Source organism: Girardinichthys multiradiatus, chromosome 21, assembly GCF_021462225.1.
Source record: "Girardinichthys multiradiatus isolate DD_20200921_A chromosome 21, DD_fGirMul_XY1, whole genome shotgun sequence".
In the NCBI taxonomy this organism is placed as follows: Eukaryota; Metazoa; Chordata; class Actinopteri; order Cyprinodontiformes; family Goodeidae; genus Girardinichthys; species Girardinichthys multiradiatus.
Genome location: NC_061813.1, coordinates 41,112,324 through 41,129,219, shown reverse-complemented (window position 1 = coordinate 41,129,219; position 16,896 = coordinate 41,112,324). Strand labels below are relative to the sequence as shown.

The 16,896-nt window shown below is 42.7% G+C and overlaps 1 protein-coding gene across 7 annotated transcripts in view; it reads right to left on the bottom strand.

Moving 5' to 3' along the window:
* The window catches only part of LOC124857969 (NACHT, LRR and PYD domains-containing protein 12-like), a 45,055-nt gene extending 29,587 nt beyond the window's left edge, over positions 1-15,468 (bottom strand). The window contains exons 1-5 of one of the 7 annotated variants that reach the window (XM_047349601.1): positions 14,979-15,468; positions 13,732-13,838; positions 8,853-8,996; positions 8,644-8,754; positions 6,527-6,637 (exon numbers count right to left, since the gene is read on the bottom strand). In XM_047349601.1, the coding sequence (XP_047205557.1) occupies positions 6,527-6,637; positions 8,644-8,754; positions 8,853-8,890 (260 nt within the window). In that variant the 5' untranslated portion in view covers positions 8,891-8,996; positions 13,732-13,838; positions 14,979-15,468. Of the gene's footprint in view, positions 1-6,526; positions 6,638-8,643; positions 8,755-8,852; positions 8,997-9,101; positions 12,816-12,921; positions 13,071-13,640; positions 13,662-13,731; positions 13,839-14,409; positions 14,584-14,978 lie in introns of those variants that run through there. The other 6 variants (XM_047349605.1, XM_047349604.1, XM_047349607.1 and 3 more) reach the window with 6 other exon arrangements.
* Positions 15,469-16,896: the final 1,428 nt, after the last annotated feature.

The window sequence follows — 16,896 nt, the reverse complement described above, 5'->3', positions numbered from 1 at the left end:
GTGAGACAACATTGGAAATAACTGTAGAACCTGATTTGTGTTTGGACTGTTTTGATCCTGTGAAGCTTCCTGAGTTATCAGAAATATTAGCTTCATCTAAACCTTCAACTTGTATGTTAGATCCAATCCCAACCAAATTATTTAAGGAAGTGTTCCCTCTGATTACCAGCCCCATTTTAGATATGATTAATCTATCTTTAGTAAATGGATCAGAACCACAGCCTTTTAAGGTAGCTGTAATTAAACCTTTTCTTAAGAAACCTTCGCTTGATCGAGATGATTTAATAAATTACAGACCTATATCCAATCTTCCATTCTTATCTAAAATTCTTGAGAAAATAGTTGTTAATCAAATGTGTGAACATTTATACAGCAATGACCTGTTTGAAGAGTTTCAGTCAGGTTTCAGAGCTCATCATAGCACTGAAACAGCTCTGCTGAAAGTCACTAATGATATTCTTATGGCCTCAGATAATGGACTTGTGTCTGTTCTGGTTCTGTTAGATCTCAGTGCTGCATTTGATCCAGTCGACCATAATATTCTCTTAGAAAAGCTGAAATATGCTGTAGGGATCAGGGGAACAACGCTAGGCTGGTTTAAATCTTATCTGTCTGACAGATTCCAGTTTGTTCATGTAAATGATAAATCATCTTTAAACTCCAGGGTTAATTATGGAGTACCACAGGGTTCAGTACTTGGGCCAATTCTCTTTACTATATATATGCTTCCAATAGGTCAAATTATCAGGCAGCATAGGATAAATTTTCACTGTTACGCTGATGATACTCAGCTTTACTTATCCATAAATCCTGATGAGCCCAATCAGTTAGATAGACTACAAGCATGTCTTGAAGATATATAAACTTGGATGACTTTAAATTTTTTGCTTCTAAATTCAGACAAGACAGAAGTTGTTGTCTTTGGACCGGAGTCTTTAAAAAAGAAACTGCTTAGTCAATCACTTAACCTGGATGGCATTAAATTAACCTCCGGTAATAAAGAAAAAAACCTTGGTGTTATTTTTGACCAGGACATGTCATTTAAATCACATATTAAACAGGTTTCTAGGATTTCCTTCTTTCATCTCCAGAACATTGCCAAAATTAGAAATATCCTATCCAGGAGTGACGCTGAAAACTAGTCCATGCATTTGTTACTTCAAGGCTGGACTATTGTAATTCTTTACTATCAGGATGTCCACAAAATGCAGTTACACACATGGACACAATTGTTGGTACCCCTTGGATAATGAAAGAAAAACCCACAATGGTCACAGAAATAACTTGAATCTGACAAAGGTAATAATGAATAAAAATTATATGAAAATAAACAAATGAAAGTCAAACATTGCTTTTCAAACATGCTTCAATAGAATTATTTCAAAAAATAAACTCACAGAAACTGACAGCATTCTAGGGTGAAAGGGGAAAAAGGTCAGAAGTAATCTGAAGGTAGGTAGAAGCTGTTGAAAATTTGGAAGGAAGTAGGGGGTTTCATTACTGTGTATACATCTAACACTATCCCTTCTTTTTCTCCAGTCCAGAACCAATCAAATTGGATCCTCTTCAGACCTAATTCCTTTCCTAGCGTTGTGGGGAAGCTGAAGCATTGTCAGCACCGTCGCAGGAAAGGCGTTTAACTGGAATGACAACAGACATAAGACTACTCTTGGACCCAGAGATCTGGGTGTGGGTTTCTACTCAATGTGGGGAACAGAACCACTACCTGAGAAAAACCCATTATTGAAGATGGTCCACATCACATACTGAAGCAGAAACTATTACTTGACCCATTCTGACCTGCGGGATAAGCCTTAAAGGTAGAGTTGGGCAACTACAGTATGCTGGGTATTGCTAACGTGGGAAATGCGTGGTAATTAGAATCAGATTTATTCAGTATAGATGCCGAGCCACCTCAACTAGCTCCTCTTGATGTGGAGGAGCAGCGGCTCTACTTCGAACTCCTCCCAGATTGCCAAGCTCCTCACCCTATCTTTAAGGGAGTGCCCGTCCACCCTAGGGAGGAAGCTCATTTCAGCCGCTTGTATCCAGGATCTCACTCTTTTGGTCTTGACCTAATGTTCATGGTCATAGGTGAGGGTAGGAAAGTAACGACCGGTAAATCGAGAGCTTCGCTTTTCAGCTCAGCTCTCTCTGCACCACAACGGACCGCCACAGCTTCCCCATTAATGCAGCGGCCACACCAATCCATTTGTCCATCTCCCGCTCCATTCTTCCCTCCCTCGTGAACAAGACCCCAAAATACTTGAACTCCTCCACTTGAGGCAGGAACTCCCTCCATGCTGAAGAGGACAAGCCACCCTTTTCCGGCCGAGAACCATGGCCTCGGACTTGGAGGAGCTGATATTCATCCCAGCCGCTTCACACTCGGCTGCGGACCGCCCCAGCGCATGCTGTAGGTCTTGGCTAGATGGGGCCAGAAAGACCATGTCATCTGCAAAGAAAAGAGACTAAATCCACTGGTCCCCAAACCAGACCCCCTCCGGCCCTTGGCTGCATCTAGAAATCCTGTTCTTAACTTTTATGAACAGGACCGGTGACAAAGGGCAGCCCTGCTGGAGTCCAACATGCACCGGGAACAGGTCCGACTTAGTGCCAGCAATGCAGACCTCCTGCTCCGCTTGTACAGAGACCGGATGGAGCCTAATAAAGGGCCCCCGACTCCGTACTCCTGGAGCACCCTCCACAGGGCACTACAAGGGACACAGTCCAATGCCTTCTACAGGTTCACAAAACACAGACCAGTTGGGCAAACTCCCATGAACCCTCAAGTACCCTGCAGAGGGTATAGAGCTGGTCCAGTGTTCCACAGCCAGGACAAAAATCACACTGCTCCTCCTGAAGCCGAGGTTGGACCATCGGCCGGACTCTCCTCTCCAATACCCTGGAGTAGGCCTTACCAGGGAGGCTGAGGAGTGTGATCCCCCTGTAGTTGGAACACACCCTCCGATCATCCTTCTTATGAAGGGGGGCCACCACCCTGGTCTGTAAGTCCAGAGGCACTGTCCCCGATCGCCACACAATGTTGAAGAGGCATGTCAACCATGACAGCCCCACAGCATCCAGAGATCAGAGGTACTCAGGGCGGATCTCATCCAACCCCCGAAACCCTGCCACCATGGAGCTTTTTAACCACCTCGGTGACTTCAGCCTGGGTGATGAAAGACTCCATACCCCAGAGACCCCAGCCTCTGCTTCCACCAGGGAATGTGTGATAGCAGGATTGAGGAGATCCTCAAAATACTCCTTCCATTGCCCAACAATGTCCCCAGTGGAGGTCAGAAGCTCCCCAGCCCCACAGTAAACAGTGTTGGCGAAGTATTGCTTCCCCCTCCTGAGGCGCCGGACGGTTTTCGGTTTTCGGTTTTTCGAGGCCAACCGGTAGTCCTTCTCCCTGGCCTCACCAAACTACTCCCAGGCCCGCGTTTTTGCCTCTGCAACAGCCCGGGAAGCGGCACACTTGGCCTCATGGTACCCGTCAGCCACTTCAGGAGTCCTACAGGCCAACCACAGCCGATAGGACTCCTTCTTCAGCTTGACAGCATCCCTTACTGCCAGTGTCTACCACTGGGTTCGGGGACTGCTGCCGCAACGGGCACCGCAGACCTTATGGCCACAGCTATGGGTGGCAGCATCGACGTTAGACGCGGAAATCATAGTCCACTCGGACTCTATGTCTCCAACCTCCCCCAGAATCTGGCCAAAGCTCTCACGGAGGTGGGTCCTGAATACATCCCTGGCCGAAGGCTCCACCAGACGTTCCCAGCTCAGCCACTAATGAAACACCACTAGGATTCAGATCAGGGAGGCCATTCCTCCCAATCACGCCTCTCCAGGTGTAAGTGTCGTTTCCTACCTGGGCGTTGAAGTCCCCCAGCAGAAAAACGGAGTCCCCGGGAGGGGCATTATGCAGCAAACCTGACAGGGACGCCAACAAGGCCGGGTAATCCTCATCACCACTTGGCCCGTAGGCCGAACCGACAGTCAGAGACCTGTCCCCGACCCGAAGGCGCGGGGATGCGACCCTCTCATCTACTGGGGTTTACCCCAACATGAGACGGCTGAGCTAGGGGGCAACTAGTAAACCCACTCCAGCTCGCAGCCTCTCCCCGCGGGCCACTCCAGAGTAGAAGAGAGTCCAGCCTCTCTCAAGGAGCTGGGTTCCAGGGCCCGACTATTTCTAGTTGATATCCCTCAACCTCCCGCACCAGCTCAGTCTCCTTCCCCCCCAGCGAGGTGACATTCCATGTCCCTAGAGCCAGCCTAAGCATCCGGGGATCGGGCCGTTGAGGTCTCCACCTTCATCCGCTGCCCGATCCTCTTTGCACTAGTCACTCATGGTTCCCCCTGCAGGTGGTGGGAACAGCACGTTAAGGTGGCGGTCGAAGGAGGGGTTCTAGCAAACCATATGTCGCCTCAGGACAAGGCAGTGCTTTACCAACACTGTTTATAGTAGAGGTGGGGAGCTGCTGACCTCAACCGGGGACATTTTCAGGAAAGGAGTACTTCTCAATCCTTCAGTCATGCCTTCCCTAGCGGAAGCAGAGGCTAAGGACTCGAAGTTGGACTCCTTTATTACCCAGGCTCTGGGTTCTTGGGAGTTTGCACAACAGGTCCACATGTGTTTTGTGGACCAGGAGAAGGCATTCCACCGTGTTCCTCATGGTGCCCTGTGGGTGATGTTTCAGGTGCAGGGCCCTTTATTAGGGGCCATCCAGGCTCTGTACAAACGGAGAAGGGGTTTGGTTCGCATTGCTGGCATCAAGTGGGCCTGTTCCCGGTGTATGTTGGACTCCACTAAGACTAGCCTTTGTCACAGGTCCTGTTCATAGGTTTCATGGACAGGATTTCTAGGTACAGCCAAGGGTCCGGGGGGTCTGGTTTGGGGGTCAGTGGCTCTGGTCTCTCTTTTTCGCAGATAACGTGCTCCTGGTGGCCCTCTCTAGTCAAGACCTACAGCATGCACTGGGGTGGTGTGCAGCATCCAGTTACCATTGTTCTCCAGGTGTTTCTTCTTGGAGGGCTTCAAGATGTTTTGAGTAACTGGGAAGACTTAGACACATCCATATATATTCATCCTACTGTACAGAATATTTCCTAATATTCAGTCTGTCAGTTAGTGTACAATTTTGGCTTGAGACATGTCTGTGATTCATCAGGAACTATTACGAATAAAAAGTGGCACTGATTCCTGGTGATCAGCCATAACATCTTCGTGTGTAGTCTATGACAGCCATAGCCCAATCCAGGCTCAATTATTTTCATTTCTTTCCCTGATCCTGTGTGATTAAATATGTCAAGTCATATGATGCCTTTTGAGCTTTACCTGGAATATTTTCTTAGTTCGGATTGTTCCTCATGCTCATTATGGTGGAAAGTTCAGCAGCAAGTGTTCGGGAGTTTGTTGCTAAGAGTCTTAGCAGTTTAACAAGCTGTCATGTACAAGTACCTTGGTGCAAACGCACTGAGGAGGATGAACGTTGTTTATGATCATACATGTGAATCCATATAAATTCCTTTCAACACTTTCGGCATGAGGATGAAAGCTGCTGGTGTGACATATACGTTAATTTGAACACCTTTAATATATAGAATTGAAAACAAAAGGTTTTAGAAGATTTAGAAAATAATTTCCCAACATTATTAAAACCTCTGCAGCTCAGAGTGAGAAGAAAACCCTCCAGAGCAGATTTAGAGGAATATCTAACGAAGGCGAGGGAAACATGAAGACAGGGACAACCAGCTGTTAACTTACAGAGACAGAAAAGCAGAAATTCAATATTAAGGTTTTAATCTCTTAGCCTTTAGCAGACTGGATTTGGATGGTACTGCCCAGTTCATTTAACATTAAGATGTTTTCTTTCAATTTCTGTATTTGTGGGAAAAGCGTTTCACAGGCACTTTAAATGTTCATGTGATATTTTAACCCTAAGAACCAACAGTTTAGGTTTGGTTACCTACAGCGATGCAGAGTTAGAGGTGGACTATATAAGGACATTTTTATTTTAGTCATTAAAGACCTTAGACTTGACCCTGAGTTGGGGCCAAAGACTTAAGACTTGATTCTGTGACCACCGCTGTCCATTCCAATAAGGTTTGCGATTTTGACTCAGGAAATGTGGAAAAGGTGTGGTGAGTCCTTCTAAGAACATGTAAAAAAATAAAAATATGATAAACAACAAGACAAACGTGCTGCAGGTGAGATGAAGAACGATGAAGAACAGCAAAATCAGTAATTAAATTTGTTAATGATTAAGAGAACGGATAGGGTTTCTTACTTTGGGTCTGGTGGTCCACAAATTCATCAGAGATGGATTGGATATTGATAAATTTATTAAATAAAAATATAAACAATACTATGATGTGTTACAGCACTAATAAAACACTACAACATCAATCAGGAAGACATTCTCTGATGGAAACCATTTAAAAGGCTCTGAAGACAAACTGCTGCAAAGAATCAGAAGGCTTTAAAGTTAAAGTTCTTGGTGAGCAAGTTTCTTACTTTGGGTCTGGTGGTCCATGTCCGGTACTGAAGTCTGGAGGTGCGTCCTTGGAAAGGTCACTCTTCATAGAAGAACATCTGGATCCTGGAGACTGTCTGTGGTTCTGGCCTCTGAAACACAAAAATGATGTTTGTAGATCATGTTGTATCAATAGTCTACCTTCAGATTTTTTACTTTTGTTTTATTCCCAGGTAATTCAGAGCGTTAGTTTTAAAACCAGCTCTTAAGGAATGTATTCGTCCAGGGCGGCATACAGCTGAGGCCTTGGACTAATTGCAGTTTAACCCCCCCAGGTTATTTATGGTTGCAAAGGAGCCCCACTGCTGCACTGAAACAAAGCATAAATAAGACCAGAGAGAACGCAGAAAAACAAAGATGTTTTAACACAAGAATTTACGATAATCCCACGAGGTCTAAAGAACCTTTCGAGCCTAATCAGTTAACAGCTCAAAGTAATTTTCCTCACAGTCTCTAGACAACCTGAGAGACAATTCGCCCGAGTCTGATTTTTATTGAAGAAACATATGAGCCTGACTGGTAAACTATACAATAATATAAGGTATAAGAGCCCTAATAAACACTACAATATTAATTAGGAAGAAATTCTTGGATTGTAACCATTTAAAAAGCTCTGGAGAAAAACTAGAGAAGAGAATCAGAAGGTTTTAAAGTTCATTAAGTACATCTTCTTATGTCTCTGTTTCTCACGAGCCACGAATAACACGAATCGCCACCAACTACTAAAACTGCACAAATCTCTTTTCTGTCCTTGGAAAAAATAATAAATAAGGAAAATAATAATAAAAAAAATAAAAAAACAAAACACCAAAAATGAAACAAATTTTAAATAAGCAAGAACTTTAAAACACACACAGGAAGTAAAAACACACATGAAATGAAAATAAAAATACAAAATAAAATGATGAAAAAATGTAAACACATAAAAAGTACACCATAAAACTAGTTAACAGCCAATCTGAATAAATGTGTCTTCAACTGAAAAGAATCCACAGACTCAAGGCAGCGAAAGATGGAGGCAAAACCTTCCACAGCCTGGGGGCCACAACTCCGAAGGATTTATCCCCTCTGGTTTTAAAATGGGTTCGCTGGACCATTAAGAGGCTTCGACTGGAAGATCTCAGACTGCGGGAAGAACTGAGGGGCTCCAGAAGGTCATATAGACTGGAGATGGACCACACAGAACTCTAAAAGTGAGGACTAATTTTAAAATGTATTAAAACCCTTGCAGCAGCATTTTGAACACAATGGAGCCGGTCAAGATCCTTCCAGTTCAACCCAATAAAATGGTTGCTGCAATAATCAAGACAAGATGAAAAGATATCTACATCTCTAGTTCAGCTTTAACACCAGAGACGGCACCTTAGAAATATTTCTAAGCAGAAAAAAACAGTTTCTTATTAATCCAGGGGAATGTGGCTCCAAAGACATGGCAGAATCAAAAATCACACCAGGGTTTCTGAGGTTAGGTTTAATAGAAGATGCCAAAGCACCAAGATGCTGCTTGATTTCAGATTTCAGTTCTCAGGGACAATGATACACCTGAAAATAGTTGTCACTTAGCCACTGTTTGATAATGCGAATGCAGTTTATCAAGGAAGATAACTGAATATTCGGTTGGCTTAAATGAATAATAGTTAGACACTCTGATGCTTTGCATGAATCATAGGTTCGAGCAGCAAAGACACCATCAGCTGATATGAATGCATAAAAAGTTAACAATAATAAAAACATCCGAAAGCAGCATGGAGGAACAGGAGCGAAGCCAAGATAATGAGATAGTAATAATGTGGTGCCTGATGCAATAAACAATCACAAGCTTTGTGAGGTCAAGTTCTTACTAATAAATCACCATCCAAGAGATCACATTTTCAGCAGCATGGAAAGCGTAGCCTTTAGGTCACTCAGCAACAACGTGGACAATAAACTGAGGACATTCTGATCGGCCACGTTATCCAGACCTTTAAAGATTTAAATGTCTAGGATCCATAACATGACAGTTATTAATTATGTATATTGACTAAAGTTTTTAAGTGATTCACATTTTACCTTCTAAATATCAACAATCATCTTTCAAACTGGTGAGCAAGTTTCTTACTCTGGGTCTGATGGTCCATGTTCATTACTTAAGTCTGGAGGTGCTTCTTTGGAAAGGTCACTGAACATAGAAAAACAGCTGGATCCTGGAGACCGTCTGTGCTTCTGGCCTCTGAAAAACCAACATGTTGTTTTTAGGACACATCAAACTGAGAAATTCTATGAAATTAAGAAAATTAAGAAATGAATCTTAATGAGCAAGTTTCTTACCTGCTGTTTGAGGGTTTCTGTTTGAGTTTTAGAGCCATTTATTTGGACCAGTTAGTCTTCATTCGCATAGAGCTGGATAATGGAAGCTCTGCTCTGTCCTCCTCTTCCTCCACAGAACTTCCACTTGTCTGGACTTCCCCCAGTCTGAGAAATAAACCAGCAAAGTCAGTTTCCAGTCGCTCTCTGAGCTGTCCTGTAAAGCAGAAAGTTGTTCTATTGTGTCTGTAGGACTCAGTAGAAACCACAGACATGTCGCAGAGAGCTTCTCCATCACCAGTGAGAAACGTCTAGACGACACATCCACTTCTTCCTCCGATGCAGCATCCTCCAATGGGAGAACGTTCACTGGCATTCTCAGGTTGAACTTTAACTTGCCCCGTGGAACCATTCTAGAGCTTAAATGCGATTTGATTGTTCTTTTCAACAACTGCGTAGACAACACTCTCCCAACAATGAGCAAGTTTTCTTTTGCCATGACCCCATTTGTTCATCTAAATTTAAAAAGGTCACCAATCTCTACTGGGGCTCCTCGCACCCTCTGGATCTAGAGTTCTTTGTGATGCTGCAGTTGTCTGGATGCCGTCTCCTAGGCTATCTCCATAGCCTCCTTGAGGTCTTTCCTCAATGTCTGGACATTCCAGTCATAGTCCAGGATGTTATGGTGATCAATGGCAGAGCTAAAGAGTCCATTAACTGGGAGTCATGGCACTATACCAAACATTAGCAGAAAGGGAGCATAGCACGTTGTCTCATGGACAGCACAGTTGTATGTAAGCAAGAGAGCTTTCAGAGTATCGGGCCACCTTTGCTTAGCTCTAGGGGGTAAGGCACAAATCATATTGCCCAAAGTCCGGTTCATCCTTTCACAGGAACCATTTCCAATTGGATGGTATGGAGTCGTGCTGGACTTCTGGACACCTGCTACACTCAACAGCTCAGCCATGAGCACACTCTCGAAATTGTCTCTCTGATCAGAGAGTAACGTTTTGGAAAACCATTGACGCAGAAGTAGTCACGTCACAGCTGATGCCCCGCTGCCATGGCAGACTGGTTGGGGCATAGAAAGGCATGTGCAGTCTTTGTGAAGTGGTCAGTGACCACAAACATACCCAATGATTCGTTTGCAGAATCCTCTGCCAACCAGACGTCTATACAAATCAGCCCAAGAGGCTCCGACGTGTTAATTTTCCTCAAAAGGTGCTCCAGCCTCTGGCTCAGTCGACTTGTTAAGAACACATCATCTATAGCATTGCACATGCTCTGAGACATCATTTGTTATATGAAACCTAGCGAAACCTCTGCCTGGCAAGACAAAGCGTCCTTTGCTGGCCTCGGTGTCCCGCTTTAACACGGAGACCCTTTAATAACGCAGAATGTACGGTCGGTAGAACAACATACAAATAGGTGTTTCCTTTTTTTACTGGGTTTTCGAGACTCGGTACAGAAAACCATTCTGCACTGTCAACTTGTCTCATGCCTTCAGAAGCCTCTTTGTACTGGTTGCTTCTTTTGCCTGCTCTCTCCTTGATGGTCTCCGTCCTCTTTCCACATAGAAGATCAACCTACCCAGTACATTATCACATCTCTGCTGACCCACTAGCTCATCACAAGAGAAGACTTCAGAGTCAGTACGGTTTGTTGTAAGCAGAGTTTGAGAGCATTGACGCAGGAGAAGAGCATCTGGACACACCCTGGACTCATGTTCACTATGGACCTGGAGGACAGCTTCCACCTCAGAAGATGTCAGCACTCCGGCCTGCACAACAGCTGTGCATTGAGAAGCGATATGATGGCCTTATAAACTGAGTAAACAGTCCATGTGAAGACCTTCTGTACTCCACCAATGGCCACTGCTTATGCATCAACCAGAGGTTTATAATATGGTAGTCTTAAACGATGGGAGGGACTGAACACTGCACAAAGGGTTCCCTGATCAGCATACCAGCAACCGCATTTTTAGGACCAGGAATGTCTACTGTGTCAAACTGGAAATATGCTAGTTTGCAATCCACCTCTGATAACATAGAGAGTATAAAAGTCAGAGGGTTTTTATCCGTCCAAACAGTAAACCAATGACTCCTCAACCAGAGATGAAACCAATCGTACACCACCCACTTCAAGGCGAAAAACTAAAGTGTGCATGACTATGTTTCTACTGGCAAAGGCTCTAAAGACCACGGCAGGAGGCATCAACAGAGAGAAGGAAAGGTTCCTCAAAGGTTGGATTATTATAGAGCTGCTAAAAAACATTAAGCAGCTTCTGGCCAGATGTTTCTTTAAAAAAAAGGGCTGAAGAGAGAGGGGTCGGTAAACCTGCTGAAAAACACTTGTATTTTCTTCCAATCCGCATCCATGCATGACTGCATTGCCTACATGGTTTTTACTCCTAAAATCTGTGATTTCAAAGCCTTGTCCAGCTGCTGACTGATGTTTGTCAGGTTTAAAGAAGAAAGAAAGAGAGGGAGATTTACAACCAGACAGACAGATTAGACCATTTCACTTCATTATTTTGATGTTGAAGTCTGAAGAAAAGAAACATCATGGCTACAACCATTTTTCTCAATGTCTAGTAACTCTCACAGTAAAGTGCTGATAACAGAAACACACATACAGTATTTTATAACTGCAGCATGCTAGCCTAAACTCTGTTCTGTGTAAAAGTCACTTTAACTCAAGGAGCTCTTTTCATGCAAGCATTTCTACTCCAACAGCTGAGGAATCATGTTGCTGGGTGGTTAACATTACAGGCTAATATTTGTCAAAGGCTGAATATGATCCTCTATGATGCAGAAATGAGGAATCTGTTTGATTTTATTAGCATAATAATATGTGAACATTAACTACCTAAAGTAGGTTTGTGATTTGAAATGAAAGGCAGGTCTAAAGCTGAGCTCCATGAAAGTGTGGTGAATTATATTAATATTGGTATATTGGTTTATTATTAGTGTAATGTTTCAGCTCCGTCAGAAAACAGTCTGATAATGTTGACTGTGTTCTCAGCTGGTTCAGTCTCTATTGATTATGATGCAGAACATTGATTGATCTCATTCAGTCATTTTGCAGCATAATGCCAGGAAAAGCCAGGCTAGAAAACCATAAATATATCCTGGTTTTGTATTTTAATTCTATAAATTAATTTGCCAATGGATGCCACTTTTTGGCACCTGCCTCCAAACGTGTCTGTGCATGTTCTGACCAGCACCAGTTCCAACTGGGTTGTGGTGTTGGTCTGATTTTAGCTTTCTGGATATCTTTTGTATTTTCCTCTTGAGCCTGAAGCTTTCTCTCCACATCAAGTCAAAGCTTAACAAAGTAAAGGCTGCACCTCAGTCTATATTAGATGAACTCTTAACAGCGTTTTGGCCGTTTACAATTGACCAGTATAATCTCCCAGTGACAGCTGATGAACCAATGACCATCACTGATTGATGGTGTCTAGTTCAACAGATTCTCTTGTTTAAAATCAATGAACTACTGATATGAGGACAAAGAATCGACATGTTGAGATGTGGAGGTTTTTACTTTTCTGTCTCATAATGACAATTATTATGATGACTTTTCCCATGAATCATTTCTAAAAACCCTCCAAATGTTGTGAAGGCAGCCCACATTTTAACAACCCTCACTAAGCTCTTTTATTCTAGTCCAACATATTTAAAAGAAGCCCAACTGGGGGAAAACCAGTCCAGTCTGGTAAATGGCACAGCACTACACAGTTTACTCCAATCCCATAAAGACAACACTAATAAACAACTACAATAAACATGCTGGAGCATAATGTGTAGCAAGATGATGTTCCTCATATATGCATAACTAGAACCGGGCCTGAGCAGAACCTCAAATGTCACTTTCCAGAAAATAAAGAACATTGCTTAAAATAAATCCAAATAACAGTAATTAGCAAAGAATAATTTATGCAGCAACTACCCTAGAAATACACTCAGACCCACATATCACTGCAATGCCGCAAACCGGCCAGAACCACCGAACACTGACCCGTAATAGTGAACTAAACTGCAGCTGTTAGAAAGAGAAGAAAATGGGAGAAACCAAAAGTCCAACTATTGACCCCAACCTCAATGTCCCGCCAGGAAACAAGGGAAGCCGCCCCTAGACGGTTTCCCGCTCATTCTTCAATAACTGTCCAGGAAATAGACGGCCCCGAAGTCAACACAGGAAGCTTCACCTGACTGTAGACAGGTAGGTAAGACAGGTAAGACAGGTAAGACAGGTGTCGTGCCAAGATAGTGACCCCCGACAGAATGTGGATCCCTGCGTCGGGAGCGCGCATTCAACAGGAAGAGCGGATCCAGTCAACTCCGCCTCATTTCCAACCCACTAGACGTGGAAATAAAGATGTTTTACTTTTGTTAACCAAGTAAAAGAAGAGTGTCGTTACTTTATCGTTCAGTTAGTGGTTAAATCTGAGGATAATCGGGTCTGTTTCCAGATGACTCTTTGAGTTATTGTCGCTATCTATCTTGGCACGACACCCGTCCAAAAGTATGGAAAGCCATCTAGTTCAAAAACACGTGAAGCGTGTTTTTGAACTAGATGGCTTTCCATAGAGTATATTACACAATACACTAGATGCTGCGTCAAGATACGCTAAGCGAGGGAAGACTGTTCGGCAGTGAATGCAAATGAATGAATGAATGAATGATGAAAAGCAGCCATTAAATAAAACACAAAAAATAAATCAGGCGGCCCATTTAGAATTATGGTCATTAGATGTTTAAACAACCTAAAAGTACAGAAACTGGTCTCAGTCACTTGTCCAGTTTTTACCTGTTACACTCCGTTTAGGGCAAGTTAGTAAAACCATGTTTCAGGTGTTCATAATGCGCATCAACCGTCTGTTCTGAACCAGGAGACTCACCTGCAGCTTCCTCAGACTGCCAGTGTTTACTGGGACGGCAGCCACCAACCGGTCACAAACCAGGAAATGGTCCGCACAGAAGACAGAGGAGATACAGTGGAAAAAGACTGATTTAAAAAGGAGCAGAAATAAAACTGGGGTTTAGATATGCACTTTGGAACGACGAGAAAACCACAAAAAAATAGAAATCATTTCTAGAATAATGAGGAGGGAATAAGGCGGAGAAAGAATACAACCTGTAATTATATGGAGGTCAAAACCCAGGTATAGGATTAAAAATGAACTGTAGCTGTAAAATAATTATAGACCTAATTAAGCAATCAGGAAAGTCGGCCTGGTAGAGATAAGATGCATGGTCTGCAGCCAGGCACTCATGGTTTAGGGCAATGGTTACCAGATATAAGTCCGTTTCACATCTTTTTTCAGTTGCTAAACTTTTTTCCAGTGTGCAATTTTTTTAGGTTGGAGGTTCAAAATAATTTTTCACGTTCAAATGTTTTCCTTTTGAACAAACTTTGTGGCCGCAATTTAGCTCCATACATATTCTGGCTTCAGCTTGGTAAAAAAAGAACTAAATTTGTAATTCAGGTTTGTACATTTGTTGACAGGTGACTGTAGGTCTGTGCAGTTTCTCAACCTTTAAATACAAAGCAGAAATCTTCATGCTGTGATCCTCACCTGCCTTCTCTACACCCAATCTCACATTACAATTATAAACTCAGAGTGGAGATCATCGTGATGCGTTTACGGTCTTCCATAAGGATTCATAGAATTTGTTGCAGGACAAAGAAGAAATCCTCTACTTCGTACTTTATAGCAAAATGTCTGCTGAAGGCGTGTTCAGATAAGAGAATAATTGTGAATATTTGTAATAAATGTTAAAACTTGAACTTTCCTTTCTGCTTGTCTATTGAGACAAAAGTGACAATGAACTAGGTTTTATCATTTACCTGATTGGACACCTGAAGCTCCTTGCCTTCTCCTGTATAGGAGACCAGGTGAGTTTACCTGTGTTTAAACACTTCCTCTTTCATTTCTCCTCACCTCTTCAGTTACATTAAATCCATCCTTCTCAGCAGTAAAACACTCGGCTCATATTTGAATATATTTAGTGTTTGCTTCTTTTAAGTTAACATTTTATTTAAACGTGTTTCTTTGTAAATGACTGACTTAGCAGCACAAATTACCTTTGGTTGAACTATAAATCAGACATATTTCTTTGTTCATTTTACATTTTCTACACTCACTTATTTATAAATATTCCACTGAAACCACTGCAGCAGTTTTCCACCTTAAAGCTGCTTCAGGGGAAATCTGAGGGAAAATGAAACTGAAGAGTTCAGGAAATGTTAAAGCTTCATGTCTCACAGCTCAGGTTCCTGTTTGTCTTCATGTGTCCCTGCAGGAAGCTGCTGCTCTTCCTCTGTGTCCTGCAGCAGCGCCACCTTCTGTCCAAAGCAACTAATTGCAACCATCAATCCTTCATGTTTGCATCTGGTTCAGTTCTTTAAACCATCCTCTGTGTTGTTGCTCTGCTGGAATCAAACAGGAATCATGTTGGAAAGTTCAGGTCTCTGCAGGAAGGATCTAACAGATCTGAACTGAACGTAGTCAGAAAAAGATGGAGAAGCTGCAAATATTTCACAGTAAATGACTGATGGTGAGGAGAAAGTTTTTCCCCTGAAAAACCACCAAACTGCGGCTAATAAAAGCTTCATGGTTTGCTCTGAGGTCAGATTTACTTTCAGAAAAACTGAAACTTTTCTGTTAGCCTGAATTAAAATTTCTACAGTAATACCTCGCTGAAAGTGTATCATTAAACCCAATAAAAGATTATTCCAGCTTTAAAACATGAAACACATAAAAGCAGCATGGGTCTTCAACACCGGCAGTAAAAACTTCACAAACAAATGAAGACAGATGTGGTGCCGTTAAAATTAGGAATGAAAGTCCTTCAGCGTAATTCAATCTGCGGTGGAAATCAGGAAGGTTTGACTGAAAATATGTAAAAGACACTAACGTTTTGAATATTTCTGAATTTGTTCCACATTTTTGGAGTTCAGGGACTGAAAGCAGCTTCTCTGTGCTTGCTTTGAGCTCTGAGGACAGAAAACAAACATTTTCCAGATGATTTGAGATGCTGGGGGATCCAGGGTTTGGTCCTTGACCACTTAAACCTTCTGAAAGCAGCAGCTGCGTTTTAAATGAACTCTGTGAACAACATGGGGTCAGAACCGAGGCAGAAGATTCATGTTTCTGCTGAGGATTCAATCAGCTGCCCATCCTTATGGATCTGATGAAATCCCTCAGAAACATCAGTCCCTTAATCCTGGAAAGTTCTGCAGCTGACAGCAGGAGAACTTTAGAAGAGACAGTTGAAACAGTTTAAAGTTCAGCTCAGAGTCCAGAATGATTCTAACATCACATTTATGACCCAATCATGTCTGGAGGTGCCCATGAAGAGGTGGAGGTTTGTATGAGAGGCAGTAGAAACAAAAATAAACTTGAAATGAATTGAAGGTGTGAAATTCTGAACCTGGTCAAATTAAATGCCATAAAAACCAACATGTGATTAATGTCGCCTCTGTGAAAACTGGAATCGGGGAATTTGGAGGTCATTAAAATGATAACATGGTAAATATTATGTCATAAATATTAAGGTAATTACATTTAATGTTGCCTGTTTTCCTTCATTGCCTTGATTTTAGCCCCTCTATTTTTACTACTTCAGTTTTATCATCCATCGCGTTCACAGCGTAATTTCTGTTACTTCCGGTAGATCAGAATACGGCAGCAGCCACAATTTCCCATAATTCATTGTTGGTCGAATCGGATTGGTCGCGCTCAGGAAGCAGAGGCGGATGATGGTTGCAAAAATTTCGAATAAAAATGTAAATAACACGCTTTCTGTGATCCTAAACAAACGTTTAAGATGTTTTTAGGCGAGAATGTAGGTTTGTTGAACTCAAATATCTACTCGGTTTATTAAGATTTCACTTTATTTAAAAAAAGAGGTTCGGTGTTTCTCGGCGCTAGCTCCCTCCAGCAGCTGAAAGCCGACCGAGCAGTGTTCCCTCCCTCTCCCGGAGAAGGCGCCTGATTCCCGGCTCATCGTGTTAAAGAGAGACTGAGGTGGAGAGTCTGGAGACTCTTCGCTTGTATCCC